Below are 17178 nucleotides of genomic sequence, written 5' to 3' on the forward strand. Positions count from 1 at the left end.
TAACCGAAAAACGAGATTGATTCTAAATCACACTTTATCATAAATTATCCTATGTAAACATATACAGGAAATTTCCAATGTTAATTATGAATCTAAATATAATTATATGGTTTAACAAGAATTTAGAGCTAGATTAACGAATTTTAAGTTCGCATATAATTAATATATGCATAAATAATGAATGCTGTTTGTTTTCGGATATTGTTAGCTTTCCTCGAGCATTTCACCTAGCCCAAATCCGACTCAAACGTCATTTATTTCATTTAAATTCTTATCTATTATTTCGATTGCACAATGGGACAAGATTTGAGTAGTAAAAAATATCATCGGGATACATTAGAGAGCGGACAGGGCGTGACAAACTTCCCGAAATTCCTGACACGTGCTCACGTGTACATGTAGCGTGGGCGTTATCTCTTTTTTTCTGAGTTGAGACCGCAGTCACACACATACACATAGTCGTCGGGAAAATGTTGTACTAGCCCAGGGGCACAAGGCGGCGGCGACAAACACTCAGATACCGTCTCGCGGAATCATCAGGTGCGCTTCCAACACCGAGTTGGCATAGGGCGGCACCCGAAAATGTACGGGGGTGGGTGGTAAGGTACCATTCCGGGGGCCTAATGATAAGGGGTGGAGGACTACCGGATACTCTTCCGTCGCGGCACAAATTTCTGTGGTTCGTGTGCGCGCACGAATCTATCCAATGAGATGAACGGAAAGGTAAAGCATTCCCGCCTCTGTCAGAGTAGATGGGAGAACGCGGCTGGCTTGAGCTGTGACTACCTGGAGCGAGACGAGTGTGTCGCTGTGTCCGGTTGTGTCTATGCCCGGGATGTATCCGGAGTGAAATCATGCCTAGACGGCACCGGCGCTTCTTTCTGCTGGTTCTCTGCTTTTGCTTCCTCCCGTTGTCATCCCATTTCAGGTAAATTTTCTCTAATTCTTTTCCATGTTTAATGCTCTACCCACTCGTTTCTATCTAAATATGCTTCTCGAATCGAAATGAAGAAAAAAATGCGCAAAAATTCCAATCCGGAGAAACGCAAATGATAAACATAAAACAAAAGAAAATTTCATCTATTATGTCAAGTAATAAATTTGCAATTTTATTTATAATAATGCAAAGTTAAATATTGATTTTTATTTTAATATTAGTTCATTTATCGTAGGACAATGATTAGTTCTAATGAATAATTATGAATCGTTATTTAAAATCAATTAAAATTTTTTCAAAATTAAATAAAAATTAATTTAATTTGAAAATAACCTATTAATATAACAAATGTAAATGAAAGCTTTTATAATTATCAAAAAATACTAATTCGAAAGACTTCAAGAAAAATGGAAACAAAGAATAAAAGTTTTTATTTGAAATATAAACAATTTTAATTAATCGTAAGAAACATTGAAAACCTTCAAATAATTAATTAGAATCGTTTATAATAATAAAATAGTAAAGAGTCGTTGATGTATTAAACAAAAGCAACGAAGAAAAATTAATATTTTAATCTAACGAAATAATTGAATTAACAATTTTCATAAAAATAATTTAATTCACATCAAACAGAATTATTAAATAAAATTGATGCTATGCATTATTCAGAAATTTTTATTGTTTTGATTTAATTAATTATCTAGGTATAGACCTATATTAGGTATAACCGGAAAATCCAGTTCAAAAACAAATGTAATTAAATAAAAATTATATTGAATTATTGTAAGCAATTAGCAGATATTTGAAGAAATCGTTACTCGAATAATTCCTTTTTTAAGTTTGAAATCCAGTTTAGAATTGAATTTAATTTAAATAAATATCCTTTTTTTTAGTTATTATAATTATTGCTAATTATTCAACGTAATGATATTTATTTTTATTTTATTTTTTTATTTTTTAAATACGTAAACAAAGCAATAATCTCTAAACTTGCGTAATAGGCAAAAATATAAGTTTCTTCTGCATTATGTTCTAATTAATTTGTTTCTCGTAGTTTCGAGATCTTATGGTTATAACAGAGAAAATAATATTAAGTAAAATTCATTATTTAATAAATAATCTATTTCCTAACTAACTACACTTTTATTAATTTAATTTAAAAAAAAATTCTTTCGCCCTTCCCACTGTATGGGCACTAAGAGGGCCTTTTTTCCATACCCATTGTAGGTTCGGCCAGGCCCTCAATGAGGATGAGGTGTGGGATCCGACTTATCCGGAACAGTATTGATTGCATTGCTTTGCAAAAAAACAAATAGTTATTCGATAATTATGCAAACGTATATATTAAGCTGCAGAAATAACACAATAGATAAACAATAGAATTAAGCAAAAATAAAACATGCTATAATGTATAATATTTATAAATATTTACACATATTTTTTTAAACATAAAAATAATATTTTAATATATAAATAAATGTTAATAGTTTTCTTAACAATTTTCTTAAAAATTGAATTGAAAATAAAATTCAAATCCTTCATATTAGTCTATAAACAACGAATTTAACTCATAAGTAAGAATAATTTTCATTTAAAAGTACTGTATTAAAAAGGAAACAGTTTCGTAAACGATTCTTTCAGTTTTTATAGAATTATCGTAAAAATATGCAGCATGTAAAATAATATAATTGAAAAAGAATGGAAACAATCCATTTCCTAATTGTCTCCCTAAGCAATATAGTCTTGATTGTTGATTCTGCTTTAATCCCCGTAGGTAGTCATTTATTTGCGTAGGCCTACAATATATAAGATGTAACATCATACATAGGCGTATAAGCTGATAAGTTAATAATTAAAGCCGCTAATAATTTATATATTAATTATACAAAGTTTATTTAATGAGAAATTCCGCAGCGATTCGGGCAATTCATAAAAGACGGTTGGAAATTTATACATTTTTTTCTCTTTAATTATAACTTAGTTAACAAACTACAGTTCAAGTTAGTGACATGACATTACCACAAATTAAACTGTTTTTTGTTTAATTAAAATTCTTGTTTTGAGTACAAAATTGATAAATTTTAATAGCGATTGTATGCGCGGAAAAATAATTAGATGAATTTCTTCGTACCTCTGTATTTTTATCGAAAAAAGGTAATTGATAAAATTATTTTAAGTAATTCATTTTTAATAGGTTTGCAGTCACAAGAAAAGATTCTAACTAATAAAATGAAGAAAAAATTATCCGATAAAACCAAAAGGCAATTAGAAAATTCATGAAAGATTCACGATGATAGTTATCAGTATTTTTATTTTCATAATAAAAACTGTTATCTTTTGAAATCAAAACCTATTAATTTTTTTTCTTAATAGTCCACATATAAATGTATTCATTTAAATAATTTTTTTATATTTATGATTACTTTACATATATACTTTTCTATATATCGAAAGCAAATACTTTGTATTAAGTTAACTTTTTAATTAATGATATATATATATAACAAACTTTTATTAAACTACGTTTGTTATTCTTGATAATTCGATAGGAAAAAAACCACAGAGTAAAAGTAATTAAATAAATTTAATTACTTTTATTCTTAAAGATGCTTCTTAGAATGTTTTATTTGATATTGAGTAACTTCATTGCCATGCAAGAGCAAAACTGATCGTTCCGAATTATATCATTAATGTAAATAAAATTCAATAAAATAAAGATAGCTGTGCAATTTTTTATCTTACGTTTTAGTAAGATCCATTAAATGTTTTCTTTTTATTTTATTTTACTTCCTCAACAATCCTCGTTTTCCGGTCACGTCTTCCACCGCTTCTTTTGCAGAGAAGCATCATAAATCGAGATAGTATTCGGTTGTTCACCTTCAAAACTGAATTTGACATATAAAGAATGCCTTAATGGATACGAAGTTTTGGCAAATAAAATTCATTCTTGTTCTTTGTACGAGAATAATTATTGCTATATATATAATAGGCCTATATGATATAGAATTCAATATAATGAAGCTACCCTGCGAACTTCACGCTAATTTTATTCTGTGGAAGGTTTCGTGACCAAAATTGTCATTCTGTTAATCTAAAAATCAATTAAAAAAACAATTTCAGATCAGGCCGTTTCATTTACACCGTTAATGATAGACATTTTGAAATTATTAATCGCTTAAACTTTTTTATTTCTCATCCACTAGTGTATATCCAAAGTTATCAATCTAATTCTAGTCTAAGATGCCTCGGGCTTAGCAACTTTTAATATAGACGTTTTAAGAAATTTCTTAATTGCATAATTAATCGATAGTTTGGCCAGATAAAAGCAATATTTGTAGAATGTATAGAAGTTTTTCAAACTGTGTCACGATTGCAGTGGGATAGCTACAGACTACTAAGTGAAGAGTTTGTTTTAAACAGTACACAAGAGACTTATAATCAAGGCTCACCGAATTTTTAAAATTAGCATTTAGGTTCCGTTAATGCAACTTTATAAATGGGGTGTCGTGCTGTTGGTCCTGCGGCGACTCATCGATATGCTACTCGTGCAAGCTCTTTGCTTCCTCCACTTCTTTGTGAAGTATTTCTCACTTCAGCGCTCGCTGATGAATTGGATACGTAAACCTTTTCCTCTTATTCATTAATACATTAGTTTAAATCATAACAAGTCAAAATTTTTATATATAAACTCACAACTTTTTAAATTCATTTACAATAAAGTTGTTTTAATTGACGATATGTCACATATCATATATTGTTATATTTCACGTGAAAAAAACTGAAATTAATTGCAATATAGGCTTTAAGTGAAAAATAAATTTGTATTTTCTGCGGTCATGTTTTAAAATTAAATAATTTATATTAATGCAATAAATGAATATATAAATATTCGCTTTTTGTTTTAATAAACTTGAAAACATGTAAATCTGAATGAGCAAGGCGCTCTTTTTATATCATGAAATTTTACTTAAAAATATTCTATATTTTGTTAAATATGTATTATTATTTACTAAATACCGCCAGAAACACATTAAAGTAATTAAAAATTATATAGAAAGTTCTCAAATAACTCAAAATTCAATAATTTTCTACTAACTTGTCTTCATAACATTCAAATTACACGAATATCGTTTACGATTATCTGCAAACCGTATTATTAATATTAATTGTTTGTCATTTATAATAATTAAGATTTTGAAAATTGTTTAATTTAGTCTAAATGAAAACTGAGCATGACTATGAAATTTTACCTTCATAATAATTAAAATAATTTGTCGTCATTTATTATTTATCTATTTTGTTTAACATGACGGATAGGTTCAAAATGTCAACAATAAAGTCATTCTATTCATAAACCATTTTTCACTTCAGGATGAAGTGAATAATGGTTTATGAATGGAAGTTTCGTGTATCAAACTTTAGCAGTTTCGAATATCCTTTCCTTTAAGTGAAAAGTATAACTCGTTTTTAATAATAGTTTTGAGTCCTCTTATTTGTCGAGAACAATAATTTATTCCGAGTCTAAAATCAGAATTATAACGAGTAATGCTCTAGCCAACCCGTTCTTTATCGTACCCCTCCATTAGCACTCTGCACAACAGATTCATTGCCTTGTTAGAAGTCGTGTAAAAAATACTTTACATAAGTGATGAAGGCAGAAAAACGTAAACTGTATAAATCTTAATAATGACTTTAATTATAGTTTTCCTTAATTTTTTGAAAATGATGATTAAATTTCTTTTACTCTTTATCCAAACCATTTGCTTTTATCATTCTAGCCCAAGGGTTTAAATAGCGTGAGCACTTTTCATATTCAATCGAGTCCAAATATAAAATTGACTTCAATGAGTGTAAATGGGTATTCTACATCCTTTTTTCTAAGAAATATGCTCGTAAACATCGATAATATCTTTAAAATTTTTCATTAATCAGTAAAAAACAAAATAGTAAATCAAGTTCGTAAAACCCGGAAATTTTGTATATTCATTTAGTTTAATATGTTGGAATATCAATAAATAATTTACATTTTTTAAAAATTACAATAATAACGCCTAAGGATGTAGTTTCTAGCTACACTTTTTGTCTGGTTCTCTTTATGAAAGAATTCCATCACGTATTAAAAACCCGTTATGCTTTTACATCATTCATAAAATCCTTTTTTGTAACATTAGATAAAATGCATTCTTTGAAACATTTTTATGTAAAATGTAAAAAATATTTTTGTAAAAATCAACGGAGAAACAATCATTTTAATGGTTAAACTATATTCTTTTCGCTTATCTACATACTTATCAGAGTTTCTCAATTAGTAAGTCGCGACCCCCAGAAGATCGCGAACCGTACTTCAGAGTAATGTCACGGTCTTCCAGTATACAGAAAGGGGGTCGCCAACTGAAGAAGGTTGATTTATATCGTTAGAAAATACAATTTTTTTAAATATCTAGTATACATTTGAATTATTTTCTTCATATATTAAATCATATATACACATTTACTCAATTGGCACATCTCTATATACTACAGATGAAATCAGAATTATATAACCTATATTAATCTAATGTCTGGTTTAAGATGTGTTATAATGAACACATCTTAAACTAGATATGCTTTGTCAAACGGGTTGGCTACAGCTTGAGATAGATATTCATCACAACGCTTGTCATACTGGTGAGATCATCCTTCGGATTAGTATGCCTCTACTCACATCAACAGAGTAGGCCTATTAAGATTTTGCGATTCCTGTATAGAATTTCTACTCTACGTCATTATTTTAAATTCTTTTCTATTTTATAGATATGCTGTGTAAGTGATTAGTTTCTCATTATTTATATTCTAGAAAGAATTCGTTTTACTTTATAATAAATAATTGACATTTCTTCATCCTCGATAGCGACTAAGTTGTTCTTATAAATGGGTAAATAAATCGTAAGAACTTTTTAACCTTAGGGAAGAAGAGTTTATTTGAAATCTATTGGCGTTCTTATTTGTCATTATATCGTTCGATTCCGAAGAAGCGAGTCCATAAAAAGTCACAGTTTGCAGCTTTCGAAGTAAACAAGTAAATAAATCTACAAATTAATCAAAATAACTGCGTATATCGATGGCACTTTTGTTGGTGATAAAGTAGATACATTTGATTAAAGTTTTGTGTGGGTCGAAATCCCACGTGAAATTAATTGCAGTCGGAGTAATAAACTTTTATATATTTCAACTTAGGTTGCAAAATCTATTTTACTTACATTTTATGATTGCGAGTTACCGACAGACAACTATCTTTTAATGCAAACGAATTGGATTTAATATTCGATAAGTACTACGTAGCTTTTAATTATTAGCTTACTTTTAAATTAGACTAATTTTGACTAATTTAACCTGAAGAAAAATTATATAAATATGTGTAATAATAGTTTTTATGTGCAATATACATATATATAGCCTAATGTTATAGCCTAAATATTAATTCTAAATATGAAATTATTATTATTACCTATGATATAAATATGTGTAATAATAATTTTATTTAATATATATTAAGCTTAATATCTTTATATGATTAAATATCTATACTCAAATATATTTATGTTACATAGTATTTTAACCAGTGTACAAAATTTTATGTCAATTATATATATATATTCGATTCATTATAAGAAAAGTTAATTATAATGTTTTTAGCATAAAATAATTTTATAGAATAGATAGTTTTCTATCGATCTTTCTATTTTTGCATACAATTAACTGAATTAACGCCTTCATAAAAATGTTGCAATATAACAAATTTCACAGATTTCTAACTATTTAAATTTTTATAGATCAACGTTAGTGTTTTTTTAATTGGTAGATCGCATCTTCTAAGAATCACGAATGCAGACAATCTGGCTGATACCATCAAGAAAAATGAGATGTGACCCGAAAGTTGTTAAAGGATTAGGAATGTTCGGGAATAGAAGTTTAATTATCGCGCTTAACAAACTACTTTTGTGTAGCATTGACCTCACCTTAGCTAAGGATACTCGGACGAAACGAGATTTTTTTCATAATCGATATCGTGATCAGAGGGAAAGTAAAAGCATTAATGCATTTGCTTAGTAGTCAGTTCACTTAAGGACAGATAGAGAGACTGGTAGGGGTAATTAACCTTAATTATCCTTGTAATAGATTACGTTTACTGGGCTGTCCATATCAAAATTCTGAAAAGTATTCATTGTGATTTTTTCTTTAGCAGATTTTCTATTATACGAATTTTTATTCTACAGAATTGTTTTTGTTTTCAGTCTAGCTATAAGATTCAATTAGAATTTTACAGGCTTACTGCAGAATTAAAATTTAAAAATGAAAATGAATGAATAATAAAAATAGAATGTTAGATTTATATTTGTATTCAGAGGCGATTGAAAGAGTAACTTACAGTCCCTTAACCTTACAGTATGCTTTTTTTTAGTTGAAAGTTATCCTATGACATGTCATAGGTATCTAATCAGAAAACAAAGAGAAAGGATTGATGATGACACTGTAATTGAAATTCCGCTTTATTTCTGTCAGCTATCAGGAAGCACCAGATTCGCCAGCAACCGGTAAACAAATCTCACCTACGCCAAGTGTCCTTCGCTAACGAAGATTGCGTTCGTGGGCGGTGCAGCCACGCGCCCACGCTTCCTCCCTCACTGAATGGACGCGATAGCTCCCTCCCACTAACGATAACAATATGGAAATAGATTGGCGTTATTCACACATAACGTAAACTGCTGGCAAAACCGGAGGAACGATGACGCTCCTGAGAACCGTCTATTATTAACTGCTCCCATTCCTTTAGTAATTAAATGAAATTTGTCTTCAATTTTTTTCATCGAGCGAGATTTACAAAAGACGAACGAAGAGGAAAAATAACCAAATTTTTCTACTTCACTTTAACTTCATTAAGCATCGAGTAACCTAAATGAAAATTGGATTAATTTTATAATTAAACTGCTACACTCAAGGAATTATATAAGACCCTTTAAAAATTGTAATTTTTTAACAAATCTATTATTCTCTATATGTATTGTACACGTATAATTACAACCAAGTCGATAACCAAAGCAAAGCATGCAATATTAAGTTAAATAAAAATGACTACAAGATTTTTTATGAATACCAGCTCTTATCATTTATTATATAATTACTTACAGATCCAGATAATAGTCTGTATAGTCGCGTGTTACGTTCTATCACCTAAAGGATTCTAGATTCGAATCCAATCGGTTCAGACAAAGTGATTTTTCACGAATAGATTGGGATCGAGGCATTATATTTATTATTTATTCGAGTTTGTCTAACCGAAGTAGATTAAACTAAATTCTTTCTATATAGCCCATAGCTATATGACAGGATTCAATAGTGTTGATTCGCGATAATCAGGTTTTAGATTCAGGTATCATTAATCGTGTTATATTAAGTACAATATAATAAATAACGAAGATTAAATCATTAAAATAAAGCTGCATTAATTTATTTAATTGCTATAGAAGAAAAATATTATATTCGAATAAACAAATAAGTTATGATAAACAGGATATATAAGTTTTTAATGTTTTTATTAATTTAAATACATGACAACGAAATAATCTACTAAAATTGTTAAATTGTCATCATTTTTGAATTAATCTATTAATCAGAAATGTCAAGTTCGGTTTATTTTATCTTCTATAATTAGAGTTGCATTCGTCTTGTCAAAATAATGTATACTTTTACGTCAAGTTGACGTATTGTGACACTTCCTCATTACAAAGAAGGTAAAAATGACGTCAATTGACGTAGAAGTGTTCACTACTCTGATGAAACGAATTCACCTTAGGGATTCAATAGAGAAAAATGCTTTCATGTTTTATAATAAATATTAAATTATTGACAAATTTAATAAGATATATTTGCACGAAAGCCTTTTTTTCCTGAAGGCTTTATCATATTTTAATTTAAAAAAAATTACAATATTTTTTGTGTAGTAAGAGTAATTAATTTTTTGTAGTTTCTATAGTTTACTTTATTTCCTTTACATTAAATATGTGTGTGGACTATTCTTAAATTTCCATTTAAGAGAATTAACAAGAGAAGATGAAATAACGGCCCACGAGATGGACGTAATTCAGTAGATGCCCTATGAACTAAGAACGAAATTTGTGTAGGCGAAGTGGAAATGATAATGTCGTGAAAATAATAGTAGGCTTACTACTTATTAAAAATTCATTAATGATTAAATTAATTTAAAATTGCTACCTTGTTAATTTAAGAAAGTAAATCCATATATTTCACTTATAAACATTAAGTATTTATGTTAGATATTAAGCTTATAAGCAAATAAATTTATTTATTAATTTCGAACTTCCATTCAAATTAAATATTAAATTTAAATAAAACATTTTAAATAAAGCAAAAAAATTATTTTTATTTCGTTTACATTAAAAATAAAATTTATGAAAATTAAATATTCATTTATAAGAAAACTGTTATTTGTTATATATTTAAATGGAATGGGATATTCAAATGAAGGGAAAAGAAGGTCAATGTAGTCACGATTAAAATGAGAAGAGGTGTAAAATGGGAAAGAAACTTTTGCAAAGTAAATAAATAAATAAATAAAATAATATAAAAAAAATATGATATTTTATGAGCTATAGAACAGTTATTATATTTCGAAATTAATTAGTTAATTAATGTTTTAAATTAATTATTATTTAAAACAGCAAATAAGAAATGATTGAAAAAGGAAGCGAATAAGAACTGTTATTCATACAAAAAGTATAGTTAATTCAATGCCAAGGACAATTGTTTTTTATTCATTACTGATACGCCTTTTTCCTCACTAACAATAAAAATTATTAATAAATTATCCCCACATGTTTTTCAATGGGGAAATCATCAATAATACTGGAATCGGAAAAAGACAGTGATAATATACAGTGACATATAATAGTTCTGTTTTTCGATTCGTAACCAAGTCTAGGCGAATTTTTTCCCCCTATACTCGTAGCGTTAGGGAAATTGTTGGTGGCCTCATTTTTGGCACCGTGAAACTGCCCTAACTATATGTTGCCGTGAACCACTGGGCGTTGTCCGGACAGCTCTGATTTGCGGCATGACAAATGATCCTTCTATACTCTGCGGCAACACGAGCTATGACCCATTCACAGTTCCGAAGCACCCTCCGGTTATTCAGCCAGTTAAGTAAACTCCTTACTTATAATTGGAAAGATTATCACCTCTTAGAGAAAGAGATTAACTCCTGTGGACATTTGTACCGAATCAATGTAATGTAGGAAGAGCTATTCTCCAAACCCGAAAGGTATACAATAAAAGTATTATATTAATATGCAAAATTCTAAGGGGGAAATAAATCTCTAATTAAAATGTTAACCTTCTAACAAAAAAATGCAAAAAAATAATAATAATTAGAAATGATATAAACAGTTTATTTTTCGTGATTACGGTGACCACACATCACAACCGGGACAGTCCCGTACTTCTGTTTAACCCTCAAAAATAGAATAAAATTTTAAATAAAACAATTTTATAGGTCTTTTAATGCAATAAAATCAATTTAAAGGTCAATGTATAAACAATTTTTCCAAAAATAATCTAAGTTTAGCTCTTTTAGTCGCATTTTTTTCACTCACTCTTAAAATCTATCCCTATTTTGGCGATTTGGTCACTTTTTTAATGATACAATTATGTTCCTAACCTATAATATATATTTATTTTATAGCTTAATCTTATCTGATAATTAAATTTTGATCTGTAAAACCACACTTTAATCGAAATTTAAACTATTTTAAATCATATTCTTAAATCACGATCAAAAATCACGCGACCTAAATTGTTAGTTTATAGTTTTAATCATGATAATACAACCGCAACCCAACAATTTGTATTCTCATAGCCATTTCGCGTTACTGAAATACGTATAATATGATTAATAAAAATTTTTTTTTATATAATAATAGAATTTCTATATAGACCTTGCATTAAAATTAATTTTAAGTGTCTTCATTTGAATAACTGAAAATGTTTATACTATATTTATACGAAAGACTAATTATATTTAAGAATAAAATTTATTAAGTTTAATTAACATTCTTGGCTTAATTAACAGAAACGGCAATATTGGTAAAGTTAGTAATTTTCACAATTTTCACGACGTTTTCAGGAGAAATAATCCGGAAGAAGTATAATAAAGAGGTTATTAACTCCAGAACCTAATTCCGGATAAGGTGAATGTTTTTTAAGAAGACATTATAAGATATAGTACATCTAGTAATAAGGATTAATAGTTCTTGGAATTTCAGTAACTTATCCTTAAAATTTATTAAATATTTGAGAGTATTTTACTGATAGAAACATTAGATTTAGAAAATATTCGCTTTATGTCACCAGTAATGTGCGTTTTGTAGCAAAAAAATACCGATCGCCCACACCGTCGCCATCCTCCCACAGCACTCGTGTCGTTTTGAATGATTTCTGAGTTTTCATGCAAATAGAAACAGGGTGTCTACCTCTTAAGGACATCCCACGGAGATCTGTCTCCCTGATGTAACCCAAGGGACATGTCCTCCATTTGTCGCCCCATAGGATCCCCCATACACTTAACTATGTCGACTTAATTGAGACATAAAGCTTTATTTGTACGACCGGATTACACAAGATGCTTTCTTTACGAAAGTCAATGCAAATTATTATTTTTTTTTATGTTAAATTTTCTTTGAGAAATAATAAAATGTCACCTGAAAATATTATAATAATAGAAAAATTCTTGTGCAATATGCTAATGAAGAATTTATTACAGGCTACGATTATTTTGCATATCTCACAAAAATGGTTTGAATTAATTATTAAGTTAGTTTTTACTACTTCATCTGGAAATTTATATTAGAAATTTTTAAAGTTTTTATATTAAGAATCCCAAACTATTGATATTATAATATAACAAAGGAGATAGAAACGAAGAAAATTGGAAAAAAAATTATCATCTAGATGTGAAAACGCTTTGTAATTATATAAAAATTGAATGTAGATCATGTTATTCCGGATATATTAGGACAAAATAGAAAAATTCCAATTGGGAAATTGTTAAATCACCCGGTTTGCCCTACTTCTAGCGTCGCCGACATCGTCAATAAGTGATCCACCTCTTCTCTACGGAGACATCTCACAAAAAAAAAGAGAAAAAAAAAAACGAAAAATCTACAATTATTACTAATAAAACCTCTTTTTATATCGACAATTATTAAAATTTTATTTATTTTTTATCTTTAATATAATGGTTTTTGCACTTTTATAAAATTCCTATAAAACTCTAAGAGTTGCCACATTAACTGCTAACTAATGAAAGAGACTTCTAACTTTATCTTAATGCTTAAGTTGTATAACAATATAAAACTTAGATGTAACAGCGATTCGATAAATAAATTACGGCATTGAGATATAATTGTTACATTAAAACAGAAAGGGGGCTAAATGGGGTGTGCCATTTTTTGGCAGGGTGAATGTTTGCTCTCCATTGTCTTATTCTCGGGTTACACCTCATCTACGGTTTCTTCCAGGAAATTCCTTTTCAGAAATTCATAATTATCGATTCCGAGTATTTAAATTTATATATGTTTATTTATGAAGTTCATAAATAACATTTTACCTCAAGCCCACGTTATAATGGATCCGACTATTTTGCCATATCGGGTAATATTTAATTATATAATGTAAAGAAAATTAAATAATATTTACATATATGATCCGTGAACACTTAATCGTCGGAGAGCCACGTTATTATTAGTACGAACTGGTTTCTACTGCTATTTCACGACCGGTTTTTAATCGAAATGATGATGATGATGATGATGATGATGATGATAGCCAATAATATTATCAAAGCTGAGACTATGATAATCGCTAAATATTATGTAAATTACTTAGTTGTTATCTAGAAACGCAAATATAAAGCATTAGCTCCGATGCTAATTATCACGAAGAAATGCAAATATGAAACTATTGATACAATCTTGAATCAATTAAGAATCTATAAATATATGTTCTCGAACACGTTATATTCGACGTCGTGTGTTATTTATTGTCGAATATAATGTGTAAATAATCTCTTAGACAACCACATGGTTATTTGTTCAAGAAATTACAGTTTTTTCCAACAATTTATTCGAATTAAATACTAAAAAATATATATATAGGTCTATATATATATATATATATATATATTATTTTGATTGCTTATACTTAAAGATTTGCGTGACAATTTGTGTCTTGTCCTTGGACGAAGGGTCTATACTATTACTTTTTTAATTTTTATTTTGGCTCTAGGCTGCTGTTAATGAGAAAAATTAATTTTCTAATTTTTTTTCCTGGAAATTGCAGAAAATATAGTTTAAAAAGCATTAAATCACAGTAAATATGATTAATTTTATAGTTATTAGTTTCCATTTCTTTATGCTTACATTTAACTTGTTCACAAACCATATTAGAAGACTTAATTATTCTATTAATGAAGCACAGGTTAACTAATTTATATATAAAAAGTGGTTTGTTCTTGAAATTTTACTCAGATTTCGAATAATGTATTGTAAAATTTCAAAATAATTAGTTACGAAATTCAACATGGTTACGCAAGACAAATTAAATTCGATGAAATTACTTTACTTATTCTTTAGTTAGGTTTATTTTATTTAATTAATTTGACTTTTGACGGAAGATCAATCATCTTTAAATTGAATTTTCGAAAAAAAATATATAATTATAAAAAATTAATTAAATCACTTAGAAATAGGGAATAACCTTACGCTGTGTGTTCATCTCATAAAGGTTGAAATGTAAACTTCAAAAAGTAGTGTTAAAGATCATTTAATTACTTAATCTTTTTTCTTTTTTCTTCTTACGTTTGTACTCTACAATTACTTGGCGATGAAAGGAACTAACAATTAAAATATTTTGAACGACGAATGGTACTGTGATATTAAGAGGACTTTTTTTTTTTTTTACTCAATTATAGTTGTCAATGTGTCCTTAACCTTGAGATAATTATAGAGATAACCTCGTCACACTACAACTATTCGATTTTCGTTTGTTTTACTACAACATTCTATGAAATATTGTATCCAATTCGTAAATTTATTCTATAGATAGTTGGTATCTCTACAATTAAGTCTACTTGTATTTTGTATCATTTAAGCGTGCTTTTGATAACATATTTAACAGTTGATTGATAAGAAACACGTCCTATCACTTTTACACTTATTTTATAGCAGAAATGCTTTGTTAGTTTACTAATTACAGCAATTACTATTTAAATAATTTATCGTACGGAATATAAGACGTTTCAATTAAATTTATCATTACTGAATTATTATATAACCACGGCTATAAACACTTATAAATAATAATGAATCATCTATATAAACCAGTATAAGCAGTTGTGTATTGTATATAAACTTATAATTAAAGTATTCATTATAAATTAATAGGTTAAACGTTCGTTAAATTGTAATCGTTTATTTTGTATATGGACCTTAAATCGCGATGATAAATAATCAAATTACATTTCATTAATGAATAAACTGGCGTAAGAAATAATTACTGGAAGGAAAGTAACAAGAGAATTGATACAAAACAAATGTATTAAGTTTCAAATTTTAATTAAACAAACCATTTAAAATTTTAAATAATTAAATTTTTTAGAAGATTTAATGAATTTTTCGATATGTAAAATAAAATTTATTACTAAAATAAACGAAAATAAAGCAAAAAAAAAAAAAAAAAACTACAAATTTGTTTCACGGAGTAAACGACAATTTCCAGTGTTTGTAGATGATTAACGAGTGCTGAAATTTAAACTCGGTTTTAAAACGAAAGTTAATCTTCTATTAACTTTCTATACAATGTATTGTATATGTGAGCCGTACCTATGGTTTGTTAGAGGCTGTAGAGACGAGCAGCAGCGGCACATCGGAGCGAGCAGTGGGAGGCGGTACTGTCGACCCCGAGTGACCTGCCAGGTGAGGGAACTGTCAGCGCGGAGGAGGAAAGACACTGCTAACCCTAACCCGGGTCGGTCCCAATTAGCCCGCTTGGCATACATCACCGTGACAATTAGCTCCTGGTGGCCCCGGGCTTCCCGGAACTGGCAACGTACCCATCGTTTGTCATTCTGAGAGAACGTTATCCCAACCGGACTCTTGTCAGTTGAGAATAGGGTCACTATTTGAAGACTAACAACCATCCAAAGTTAAGCCAACAAAAATAATTCTGATTTTTATTTATTTCATTTACTATATTTAAATCAATTCTAAATATAATTTTAAAAAATTTTTATTAGATTTTAATTAATAGAAACAGAATTCGAGAAATTGTCAAGTTACGAATCAGCGCTTTCTTAGATTTTATTCTAGTAAATTTAAATAATATTTAACATTTTAATAGAATACGTTGTGTATTGAATATAAATTTAAATAAATTATTTCGCAAAAAAATACTACATTTTATCATTTGAATTATCTACAGTCAAATTGAAGAAATTTTCTTATATTATAATTAAAATTTAAATAGCGTTAAGAAGTTACATTACCTAATAAATAATTACATTTAAAATACTATAAAAAGTTTAATTAGATTAATTTTATACGTAGTCGATGAAAGCGAGCTTCTCCTCAAAGCACGGATGCGTCGAGGACAACTCGCTTTGCAGTAAATTATTCGTTGGATAAGATGCATTGGATATGCTTGAATTATTTCTAATGCTTTAATTAACGCTTCGATGAAGATATTTTTTAATTAAATATTTTAGAAATTGTTAATCCAAAGTAAATATAATGTCGAAATTACAATTGGTTAACTACAATCGATTCTAACAGATGTTTAATTTCCAATTAATTACCTTACAGAAACGTTTTCGAATTTTGTAGTATATTAAGAATCTAATTGAATTCTCAAACCGTTATTTATTTTTAAATATAAACAATTTATTTAGAATGATTTATTAATAATATAGAATGCAATATACACAACACAAAGCAGTGTTTGTAATGCAAGATAGACTATACACTGTGATCTATTTATTTATTAATTTAATTACTTATTTGGTTATAGAATAACTTGCATATTTCATTTCCATTTCCGATCGACTTCCTTCTTGAAATTTCTAAAATTCGTTTGGTTTTATTGCTGATCGGAATTATTAGAGTCTGAAGTTAACTGGCGTGTTGACCTGTTTT

At 28.3% G+C, this 17178-nt stretch overlaps 1 protein-coding gene across 1 annotated transcript in view; it reads left to right on the plus strand.

The window, feature by feature from the left end:
- Positions 1 to 750: 750 nt before the first annotated feature.
- Positions 751 to 17178, plus strand: part of LOC111618003 (protein Wnt-7b-like) — a 98623-nt gene continuing 82195 nt past the window's right edge. Inside the window, exon 1 of the mRNA XM_023359419.1 lies at positions 751 to 928. Coding sequence (XP_023215187.1) covers positions 855 to 928 — 74 coding nt within the window. The 5' untranslated portion in view covers positions 751 to 854. The remainder of the gene's footprint in view (positions 929 to 17178) is intronic.

Source organism: Centruroides sculpturatus, unplaced genomic scaffold (genome assembly GCF_000671375.1).
Source record: "Centruroides sculpturatus isolate CEXI.00-Female unplaced genomic scaffold, Cexi_2.0 scaffold36, whole genome shotgun sequence".
Classification (NCBI taxonomy): Eukaryota; Metazoa; Arthropoda; class Arachnida; order Scorpiones; family Buthidae; genus Centruroides; species Centruroides sculpturatus.